Source organism: Pristis pectinata, chromosome 5 (genome assembly GCF_009764475.1).
Source record: "Pristis pectinata isolate sPriPec2 chromosome 5, sPriPec2.1.pri, whole genome shotgun sequence".
Classification (NCBI taxonomy): Eukaryota; Metazoa; Chordata; class Chondrichthyes; order Rhinopristiformes; family Pristidae; genus Pristis; species Pristis pectinata.
In genome coordinates this window covers 21,666,535-21,679,064 of record NC_067409.1, presented here as the reverse complement: position 1 = coordinate 21,679,064, position 12,530 = coordinate 21,666,535, and the positions used below count along the sequence as shown (strand labels likewise).

The window sequence follows — 12,530 nt, the reverse complement described above, 5'->3', positions numbered from 1 at the left end:
ATGGGGTGGGGGAAGAAGGGAGCAGTCACTGAAACACTGATGAAGGAAGCACTCACATTCCTTGGGTTGGACAGTGTGACAGATCTGTTTAACGATAAGTAATGGGGGGGGGGGTGCATCTGCACTGTACTTCAAGAAGTCATTCATGTGCCGGGGGGGGAAGCAAAAATCAACAGAGCAACTGCAGGAGGATGAGGTAGTCAGTCAGCTGGATACTGCTATGGGGCAGCACAGTGGCACAACGAGAACTGCTACCTCACAGTGCCAGAGACCTGGGTTCAATCCTGACCCCAGGTGATGTCTGCATATTGTTTGCGTGTTCTCCCTGTGTCTACATGGGATTGCGCATCCTAAAGACGTGCGGGTTAGTGGGTTTATTTGGCCACTGTCAAGAGTAGAGGAATCAGAGGGGAGTTGAAGAGAATGTGAGGAGAATAAAAAATGGGATTAATGTATGATTAGTGTGAATGGGCAGATTATGGTTAGTGTGAACCTAATGAGCCAGAGGGCCTGTTCCCATAGCTTTCTCTTTCTATGAGCTGTAATGAATTCAGGAAACTGAGCTACCTACCTGATGCTGTGGGAAAAACAACCTCTTCATAGCTGGAGAAGAGTTAGGAGCAAAACTGGAAGGATCCAGTAATCAGCATCCATGAAGGAAGCAAACATACGTAGACCTAACAATGAGGCACTGCTGAGAGAGTTTGAGCAGCTAGCATTGAAACTGAAACTCAGAACTACATAAATAAAAATCTCTGGATTGAAACGCGGGCCACATACCAAATGGCAGGGGTTAAACAGATTACAAGGGTAAATGCGTGGCTGAAACAGTGGTGTCATGTGGTAGTTTGCGAGACAGAGGTTACATTCTCCCTGTGTCTGCGGGGGTTTCCTCCAAGTGCTCCGGTTTCCTCCCACATTCCAAAGACATACAGGTTAGGAAGTTGTGGGCATGCTATGTTGGTGCCGGAAGTGTGGCGACACTTGCGGGCTGCCCCCAGAACACTCTATGCAAAAGATGCATTTCACTCTGTGTTTCAATGTACACATGACTAATAAAGATATCTTATCCATGGGACACTGCAAGCAGTTCTGAGAGAGTGGAATAGGTTTAGTTTAATTTGGCATCGTGGCCAGCACAGGCATTGTGGGCCGAAGGGCCCGTCCCTATGCTGTAGTGTGCTATGTTCTATGGCACAGCCTCCACTTAAATTGGACTAAACTAGTAGATAGTAAACTATAAGCGATTTAGAGGGGATCCAAGGGAGATCTTTTTCACCCTGAGAGTGGTGAGTACCTGCAATGCACTGCCAGAGAGAGTGGTGGAAGCAGAGGTGCTGACAGCATTTCAGTGTCTGGATGAGCACTTAAATCATCTTGGTACGTGCCGAGTACTGGAAGATGGGATTAATACAGATGGGCATCCACTGGTTGGTGCCAATGTGGTTGGCCAAATGGCCTGTTCCTGTGCTATATTGGCTTTAGACAGGCAAATCAAATAATAGCAGATAAAATGCTAAACTACTGCAAGGGCAGGGGAGGTGGAAATGAGAGAAGCTGGCTCCAAGACCATCTCTGTTCTTAAAATGTTCGAAATCTCAGCAATATGTTGCAGAAGACAAGGTGATCCATTTGCAACCAGCTTCAGCGATAATGCCAAATGTTTTATCCATCTCAGCTCTCTGGAGGTCTCTGCCATCAGATACAGTCAATTCAATTCATTCCACATGATATTAAGAAATGCCTGAGGGCACTGGATATAGCAAAGGCTACAGGATCAGACAACATCCTGGCTACAGTACTGAATACTCCAGAACTAACTACTCCTCTGGCCAAACTGCTCTTGTCTAGTTAAGTTGACAAAGTGGAAATTTTTTTATTAATCCTCCATTAATTTGCTGATGAATGTGATTTGGGTAACTATCACCTGATTTACTCACAATCATCAAATTAATGGAGCATGTTACCGCCAGTACTGTTAAGTGGCACTTACTTACCAATGTCATGTTCTGGTCTGAAACATTAAATCTAGTTCTCTCTCCACAAATGCCATCTGACCTGCCAAGTGTTTCCAGCATTTTCTCTTTTAATCCTCTACTCATGATGCTCAATTTGGGTTCTGGCAGGACCAGTCATTATGGCCTTTATCCAAACATGGACGATCGCACTAAATTCGTGATGGGTTAACAGTGACCGTCTTTGTCACCAAGATGACTCTTAACCAAATGTGGAATCAAAACTGAAGTCAATGGAAGTCAAGGGAAAAGCTCTCTATTGACTGGAGAAAGTTAACTTGCACAAAAGGAAGAGGGCTGTGGCTGAAGCAACACACACAAAATACTGAAGCTCGATCAGAAGCGTCAACTGTTTATTTCCCTCCATAGATGCCATCTGCTGAGAGTTCCTCCAGCATTTTGCGTGTGTTGCTTAAGATTCCAACAGCTGCAGAATTTCACGTGTCGTGGTTGCAGCTGAATCTCCAGAGCAATGCTGCAACAGTTCTTCAGTGAGCATCCTGGTCCAAGCATTTTCAGCTGCTTGGCCACTGACCTTCCTTCCATCAAAGATCAGAGTGGGGATAGCGGCTGATGACTGAACAATGTCCAATTCCATTCACAACTTCTCAGCTAGTGAAGCCATCCATGCCCATGTGCAACAAGACCCAAACAACATTCACTCATGGGTTGATAAAAGGCAAGTAACATTCATGCCACACAACAAGTACTTGGTGTTCAACTCCAAGTTCTAAAAAGTTGAAATTCTAAACACCAAGCCATAATAATCACCGAGCATTACCATCACTTAGTCCACCATCATTGACTTCAGGCTAAACAGATTAGGAGAGTAAATGTGCAGCTGAAAGAATGGTGTAGTACGGTGGTTTGAGAGGCAGAGGTTTCCATGGGACTGCCATTGGTTCTGGGAGAGAGCAGAATCTGTTCAGATGGCAGGCATTCATTGACCAATAACTTAAATGAACCACCACAACAATGCTATGGCTACTGGAGCAGGTCCAGTGATGAGCGACTCACCTCTTGTCTCCATCAAGGCCTCTCCACTATCTACAAGTCAAGAATGTGATAGAATACTCTCCAGCTGCCTGTATGAATGCAGCTCCAACAACACTCAAGAAGCTTGACACTTTCCAGGACAAAGCCACTCACTTGATTTGCATCCACCATCCTAAATTGCCTCCAATACCATCTCATCATCTACAATAAGGGAACCAACTAAAAGAGATATCTGTAAGTCTTGGCAGATTCAACACTAACAGGTGTAATAGTCGTGAAGCCGCACTCAGTGAAGTGGAAAACAATTCAGATGAAGCCGTGACCAAACGCTGTAGCAACATGCTTAAAGCACACCTTTAATACAGCACTTCATTCTGTTTTGATGTTTGAGTTGTAAACAATAGAGAAAATCTGAAAGCCTCTTAGAAATCAAAGGTGAAAAAGGAGACTAGAAATAGGGTTATCAAACTCTAAAAGGAAACACTAGAGAACAAACTTAGAAGCACATAAATTCAGAACTATATAGTAAAGGTAAATATAAAAGAAATGAAATGGAGTTATAAGAATAAATGGGCAAGTAGTATGGGCTCAAACTGATTAATGGCCAATGTAGAAGGAATACCAAAGAGTAGTGAGAACGTGGAACTAGCTACCACAGGGTGTGAGCGAAGTGAATAATAGAGATATTTACGAGAAGGCTGATCTCACATGATGGAGAAGGGAATAGAGAGTTACACTGATAAGGTATAGATAAGACAAGAGAAAGCTCAAGTGGAGCCTAAATGTCAACATGGATTGGTTGGGCTGAATGGCCTATTGCAATGATGTATACACTTTTTAATCCTTTGCATGCTTAAGCAGATAAATTCAAATTGCAATCATAAAAGCACAGGAATGTAAATTCAGTTTTCTTTAAAGAACCTAAACATAAAAAGCCAGCTTCAGTAAAAATGCCAAAGACTATTTATAGCACACTATTACAAAGTTTGTTTTTCACATCAATCAGTGTACTGGGCAAATTCAGTACAGTCTCCTTGAGCCTGCATGACCTTCAGTCCATGTAGTACTTCTATATTCAATAATGTACTGATAAGAATAACAGCCCAAAGAGGAGATTAGAAGTAGAGAGGTATTTGCACAGGACTGACCTTTCTTATAATTGTGTGCACAGAAGTGCATATATTGCTCCTATTGATGTCAAATTAAAGTCTTGTGGATATGATGAAATGAAGCCCAGAGCTTCCTAAATCACCACAATTCGTATGGTGAAAATATCATTAGTAAAATTGAAATTCATGGGATGAAGGGGACAGTATTAGCACAAGTACAAAATTTTCCAAGGCATAGAAGGCAATGAGGAAAGATTGGGAAGTATGCTTTCTGAGCCAGTGATAACAAAATAAAAAAATTATGCAAGAATGTAAGTAGAAGCAAAAGTTATTTTCTCAGATCTTTTAATTCAGTGACACTTTGCTGTTGTGTTCCGATTCCTTAAATATTTTAAAATGTATGGATCACTGTCCTGATCATACTCAATAATTGACCTCCACAACCCTCTCAGGTAGAGAATGCCAATGATTCACTGGGAGCTGGGTGAAGAGATTTCTTCTTATTTCTGTCCTGAGTGGCTGACCCTTTAGCTTGAATGTGTGACCCCCCTGGGAAAACATCATCTCTGCATCTACCCTTTCAAGTCCCATTGGAGTTCTGTATACTTCAATGTGATCACCTCTCATTCTTTTCAACCTAAAGTGTGCGGGCCCAATGTGATTAATAAGAGAACCACCCCGTCCCAAGAATCAATCCGGTCAATTTTCATTGTACTCCCTCTATCGTAAGTATATCCTTCCTTAGGTAGGGTCACCAGACCTGATTATGATATGGCTTTAAAATGGCAGAAATATTAAACAAACATTTTTGCTTGAGCATTTACCAGGGGCTGGATCAGATGAGTATGATGCAAGCTGAGTTTATAAATGATATAACCACATTTGAAATAAAAAAAATTCAATAAATAACTGATCAAACAGATTATATCCAGGCATTCTTTAACTAGTTTAACACAATATCATATACTAAACTTTTATTACAGGAAAATGTTATTATTGGGGCAAGGCAAATTTTGCTGATATTAGACAGGAACTTGCAAAGGTTGATTGGAGTAGGTGGTTTATGGGCAAAGGGACATCTGGCAAATGGGAGGCTTTTAAAAGTGAGATAACAAGAGTTCAAGGTTGGCATGTTCCTGTTAGAGTAAAGGGCAAGGCTGGCAGGAGTAGGAAACCCTGGATGACGAGGGATACTGAGGCTCTGGTCAGGAAAAAGGAGGCATGGATCAGGTACAGGCAGCTGGGATCCAGTGAACCCCTGGAGGAGTATAGGGGATGCAGAAGTACACTTGAGGAAATCAGAAGGGCAAAAAGACAGCACGAGATAGCTTTGGCAGAGAAGATTAAGGAGAATCCAAAGAGATTTTATATAAGGGGAAAAAAAAAGTAACTAGAGAAAGAATTGGACCCATCAAAGACCAAAGTGGACATCTTTGCAAGGAGACGCAGGTGATGGGCGAGGTCCTCAATGAATATTTCTCCTCTGTTTATATCATGAAGAAAGACATGAAGACTTCGGAACTTGAGATAGTTAATGGGGCTGTCTTAGGGATAGTCTATATTATGGCAGAGGTGGTACTGGCTGTCTTAAAACTTGTGAATGTAGATAAATCTCCAGAGGCTGATCAGGTATATCCAAGAACACGGTGGGAAGCTAGAGAGGAAATTGCAGGAGCCCTGGCTGAGATATACGCATCATTGTTAGCAACCGGTGAGTACCGGAAGACTGGAGGGTGGCTAATGTTGTGCCAAAGAAAAACCTGGGAACTATAGACCAGTAAGCCTAACATCTGTGGTAGGCAAGTTACTGGAGGGGATTCTGAGAGATAAGATATACATGCATTTGGAAAGATAGTGAGTGATTAGGGCCAGTCAGCACAACTTTGTGCATGGGAGATCATGTCTCATCAAGTTGATTGAGCTTTTTGAAGTAACCAAGAAGGTTGATGGGGGCAGGGCAGTAGATGTAGTCTATATGGACTTCAGTAAAGCCATTGGTAATGTTCCGCATTGTAGGCTGCTCTGGAAGGTTAGATCACATGGGATCCAGAGAGATGGCTAATTGGATACACAATTGGCTTGATGGTAGGAAGCAGAGGGTGATGGTGGAAGGTTGTTTTTCTGAATGGAGGCCAGTGACTAGTGGTGTTCCCCAGGGCTCGGTGCTAGGCCCATTGCCATTTATCATCCATATCAATGATTTACACGAGAATGTACAAGGCATGGTTATTAAGTTTGCAGATAACACTAAACTAGATGGTGCCAAAAATAAGAACCAAAAATTTCCAGCCCTAGTTATAAATATTGCCGTAGCTAGAGTTGCTGCCTCATAATTCCAGCAACCCAGGTTCAGTCCTGATCTCTAGTGTTGTGAGTGTGATGTTTGCATGTTCTCTCTATGACCATGTGGGTTTCTACCAGTTTCCACCCACATCCCAAAGTCATGCAGGTTGGAAGTTATTTGACCCCTGTAGATTACCCCTTGTTTGTAGGCAAGTGATAGAATTTGGGGAGAGTTTATGGGAATGTGAGGAGATTAATGTAGGATTAGTGCAGGTGGATGCTTGATGGTCAGCGCAAACTTGGTGGACAGATGAACCTTTCTCTATGCTGTATAACCCCATGACTCTGCAAATTTTGTGTACGCTTTTGAGCAGCAACTAATGCAATAAAGTACTTTCTATACCACATGATCAGCTCAAGTGACAAGGTGACCTGTCAACTAAACAGGCTGAAGAATCCTCACAAAGAGACAGGAAGTTTAAAATATCAACATGTTCAGAAAAGGGATTTAACAGGGAGAGATTTTAGAATTCTCAAATGTTGAAGGAATGAAACTCTACACTTGAAAAATTAAATTTCTGTGTTACTGACATACCATGGCAGTTATTAAGTCTTATCATAACATTAACGATTCACTTGCACCTGCATATAATGGGGCCATTGTTTGGTAAGTTTATACGTTCTACCATAATTTCATGCCCCAACATGGATTTTAGTGCCAATGCTTTAGGCTAGTCCAGAGAGGAGTAGGTAACTCAATGCAGCACACTGCACATGCAAATTCCAGAAACTGATATCTGCCATACCCCCATAATAAGAGTGAGCACTGTTCTTAATGCAACATCAAGGTCAACGTGTTACACAATTTATAACAGCTTCAGCATCACTTGAAGAATTTGTTACAGCAGCAATTTATTGAAGAAAGGGAGAATCATACAGTTAGAAAAAATGCACAGACAAGGCAGGAAACACTCAACTGTCAGGCACCCATGAAAGAAAAATAGAGTTAACACTTCAGTTTGAAGACCCTTTGTCAGAATTAGAAAAGTTAGTTTTACATTGGAGAGAGTTTGGAGAAGGGATGGACAGGCCATGGTGATAAGCTGCGGATGTAATGAGATGGGGCAAGAATAGGATGAAACAATGGATCTGCCAGAGGCAGCAGATTGTGATGGGTAGGAAGACTGACTGGCAGACCCATAGCTTCAGCTTGCTCTTGGCCTATCTCAACAACATATAATCGACTAGAAGGCTTCATCTACAACTTTATTAGTCTGACAATCCCAGCTCAACCCTTCAGAGATATTCCATTTGTCCTATCCTCACTTCCCCACCCTCTCTGCAACATAAAATTAAATCGTTTTCTTGTTTTTCTTTCAGTTCTGATCAGGGGTCTCTGACCCAAAACATGACCAGATACTGCCCGCTGAGTGATTCCAGCCTTTTCTGTCTTCCAGCATCTACAGATTTTTTTTTGATTTTTATCACGATTATAACTTGAACAAGTGAAGACATCCCTTATTTCATCATTTTCGATTGATCATGATTCAAAATAAAGATTTTTAAATTATTGACAAACCTCATGGATGAAATAGACTTTGGATCCGACATAGATTCCCATACGCACCACAGCCCGGACAGCAGCATTCATACCTATGGCAACAATTAAATCAGATATCAGCAGCATTATGGACAATTTCTATGCTGACATAAATGAAACGCAGTGCCTAATGGTTTGTTATTTTGCATATTTTCCTACAACCTTGAAGGAGATATTCAGCCCATCGAATCTATGCCGGCTCTCAAAGTAATCGAGTTAATCCCATTCACCCACTTATTTCTCCAAAAACCATCCTCTCTCACATTATTTCATTTATCTGGATGTTCAGAGATACCATTAACATTGCAACACCTTTGTCAAGTCTAAACAGACACTGTAATGCTGTCAGGCATCACTGCCATTGACACATAGTGGAATGCTTCTCTTCTTATACAGTCCCTCAGGGTGGATGATGACTTGCTTCTGCTCCTTTGAAGAGTGGAAGATGTCATTGTATGATTTCTTGTAACATGGGTTTGCTGTTGAAGACTGCCTGACACACAGGCCTGACAAGGTGAGGTCTTGCTCCTATGGAAGAACCTCTAAGATGAGTGAAGACCCAGTTCTGCTGCACAGACTTGGCATACAGAAATACATGGGCACACGTGTGTGCTCTTGCCCACACTTTTCCCAGCCCACCTCATCCTATCTTCACCCTCACAAAGATATAGATATTTATTTATTGGTCACACGTACATCGAAACACACAGTGAAATGCATCTTTTTGTGTTACTGAGAATGTGCTGGGGGCAGCCCGCAAGTGTCACCACTCTTCTGGTGCCAACATAGCATGCCCACAGCTCCTAACCTGTATGTCTTTGGAATGTGGGAGGAAACCAGAGCACCCGGAGGAAACCCACGCAGACATGGGGAGAACGTACAAACTCCTTATAGACAGCGGCAGGAATTCAACCCGGGTCGCTGGCGCTGTAATAGCGTTTCGCTAACCACTACACTACCAAGCTGCCTTCCCCTATTAACACTCCACCATCTCACAGAAGTCCCTTCACTAACATCCTCCTTCTCACTGCCCCCTCTCCCCTAACCCCCACACTCTCATAGACATTCTTCCACTAATCCCCTCCCTCTCACTGTCCCTCCTCCTCTGAACCCTTCCCTCTCACAATACCACCCTCCATGCGTCTAAAATTACTGTGACAAAGCTAAAATTCAAAATGCAGAGGTGATCAGATGATAGTTGTCTTCAGAGCAGAAACAGTCTTTTACTTTTGTTCTTTTCACTCAAATTATGGTCAGAGGTTGTATGCATAGGTTTAGTGGCATGACGAAGTAACCCTGCCTTTATGCTGGCAAAATAAAAAAAACTAAACGAGTTCTGTCATACTATTTAGACACAAGATACTCAGAGCTTTGTTTATCCAATTTACTACTCCAAGCAAGCTCACACTCATGACTATATCTTTGTGCCACAGGAACATTTTGAAAAATTCAAACTTTAAAAGCTATGTCCAGTGAAATTAATTACGAACATGAAACCATTAATGATAAGATATTTAAGGTATTTACTTATTAGTGAAATGCATCTTTTTGCGTTACTGAGAATGTGCTGGGAGCAGCCCACAAGTGTCGCCACTCTTCCGGCGCCCACAGCTCCTAACCTGTACGTCTTTGGAACGTAGGAGGAAACCGGAGCACCCAGAGGAAACCCACACAGACACACGGGGAGAACGTACAAACTCCTTACAGGCAGCAGCGGGAATTGAACCCAGGTTGCTGGCGCTGTAGTAGTGTTATGCTAACCACTACACTACCGTGCCACTCTTAATGCAATTGTTAAGCACATTTTTACAAAAATATTCAAACTATCCATTGTTCCATATGTATTTCCACAAATAGCAAGAAGGAACTGATTAAAGTCTTGGAATTTAAGATGCATGGGATCCACAGTGACTTGGCCATTTGGATTCAGTATTGGCTTGCCCATAGAAGACAGAGGGTAGTGGTTGATGGGACTTAATCTGGCTAGAGGTCCGTGACTAGTAGTGTTCCGCAGGGATCTGTACTGGGACCTCTACGGAACACCACTATAATATAAATAATGTATATTTATGTATATAAATGACCTGGATGAAAATTTAGACATGTGGGTTAGTAAGTTCACAGATGATATAAAGATTGGTGGTGTTGTGAATAGTGCAGAAGATTGCCAAAAGGAGATAGCAGAATATAGATCAGTTGCTGATATGGGCAGAGAAATGGTAGAAGGTTTAATCCGGGTAAGTGTGAGATGTTGCACTCTGGGATATCAAATGTAAAGGGAAAGCACACAGTTAATGGCAGACCCCTAGCAGCATTGATGTACGGAGAGATCTTTGAGTCCAAGTCCATAGCTCCCTGAAAGTGGCTGCGTAAGTTGAAACAGTGGTAAAGGCGGCGTATGGCATGCTTGCCTTTATCAGTCAAGGCACTGAGTTCAAGAGTCAGGAAGTTACGTTGCACCTTTATAAAACTCTGGTTAGGCCGCATCTGGAGTATTTCATTCAATTCTGGTCACCCCATTACAGGAAAGATGTGGAGGCTTTGGAAAGGGTGCAGAAGAGGTTTACCAGGATGCTGCCTGGATTAAAGGGCATGTGCTAAAAGGAGAGGTTGGACAAACTTGGGTTGTTTTCTCTACAGTTCCAGAGGCTGAGGGGAGACCTGACAGAAGTTTATAAAATTATGAGAGGCATAGATATACAGCCGGTATCTTTCTCCCCCAGGGTCAAAATATCTAATAATAGAGGGCATGCATTTAAGGTGAGGGGGGAAATATTCAAAGGAGATGTGTGGACCAAGTTTTTTTTTGAAAAACACAGAGTGGTGGGTGCCTGGAATCGATAGAGGCGTTTAAGAGCCTTTTAGATCAGCACATGAATATGCAGAGAATGGAGGAATATGGACCATGTGCAGGCAGAAGAGATTAGTGTAATTAGGCATCATTAGCTTAATTAGTTCAGCACAACACTGTGGGCCAAAAGGACTGTTCCTGTGCTTTACTGTTCTAGGTACGATAATTTTTGTTTTGAGTTTTACCTGCATACTGTGATCAAATTTCACATTAAACCTTGAAGCATGAAGTCAGTGGCATCCTTCCAGGATTCCACAGGAAGTAATAAATTCATCCTCGAAGTTCTTCCAGTCTGTGAATCCCAGACAGGATTTCAATACCTCCGAACAGACTCAACACATTCTCCACCTCCATCCAGCATCCCCTCCCTAACTAGCTAAATAAATCTCCATCCTCCCCAGTTTCTACCATCAGCTTTTGATTTAGTTGCAGAAGCCTTGCCTGGGTGACACAGGCTGTGGGTGACACAGAGTTCAGTGACTGGAGAACTACGGTGATTATGGACAGTCAAAGTGCTGCCTTCCCTATTTTACACAGCACTAAAGTCAAATACAACTGGTTAACGCTGAAAATTAGTGGGGGAATGGGACTGCTCTATGCGCCAGCATGGGTCTGATGGGCCAAGTGGCCTCATCCTTTGTCAAATGGAAATATCTACACACTCTGAAATCAAATGTATCCACACACTCTGGTGACCTCAATACTTTGGCTTCAACATTGAATTGAAGAGTATGAAAAAGTACAACATGTGAAGCCATGTCTGTGATAGCAAGTTACTGGCACAAAAACAACAATCAAATAATTGGTTATATTTATCTTGCATGTATTACTAGTCACCTTCCCACCACATCCATCATTGTTGAATGCTGCAATCAAACTAGAATTGTCTAAAACTGATCCTCCAAGGCTATGTCAATATTTAGCACTTGTGAACCAGACTCATTGCACCGAGTAACAGGTGCTTTTAAAACAAAATGCCATTTTAGCTGTTGGCATCGCTGGCAGAAGCTGTATTTATTACCTGTGGTTGCCTGGAGAAGGTAACAGTGGACCTTATTAAACCACTTGCAGCAGGATTTGAAACATTGGGTTGCTAGGCCACATCAGAGTGAAAAAAAATCAAGTGTTCAGGGAACCGGAATGACACACACACCAGACTAAGAATAACAGATTTCATTGCCCAAAGGTGTTACAATTATTCATTGTCATATCTATTAAGTTTCTTTTTTACTTAAAAAGTGAATGCAAATTCTCAAACTGTCATGGCAGAAGCCAACTTTATACTCAGCAGATAATCTGCCTAATAATACAACCACCACACTATTCATGCATGGTAAACATTTTTTTGCAAGCATTATCCTTCCAGATTAGAGTCATTCCAAGCAGACCTCCTTTGCAAACCAGCCACTTCCAAAATTCACACCACCTCCAAGAGAAATAAGTATTACTTATAATCTGCTATGGCTGAACAGATTCTTACCTCCTACATTCAAATTAACCTGGAGTCATACAACACAGAACAGGGCACGTGGCCCACCCATAATGTTGTGCCGATCTTGATGCCGATTTATACTAAGTGTCCTCTTCCTGTGCATCATCCACATCCCTCCATTCCCTGTGTCTATCTAAAAGCCTCAAACTCCACCAAGCTGCCTGCTTCCACTACTACCCCGGTA

General features: G+C 42.2%; 1 protein-coding gene across 2 annotated transcripts in view; it reads right to left on the bottom strand.

The window, feature by feature from the left end:
• pfkpa (phosphofructokinase, platelet a) overlaps positions 1-12,530 on the bottom strand; it is a 106,319-nt gene that overhangs the window by 76,166 nt on the left and 17,623 nt on the right. For both annotated transcript variants that reach the window (XM_052016025.1, XM_052016024.1), the window contains exon 2: positions 7,983-8,056. In XM_052016025.1, coding sequence (XP_051871985.1) covers positions 7,983-8,056 — 74 coding nt within the window. The remainder of the gene's footprint in view (positions 1-7,982; positions 8,057-12,530) is intronic.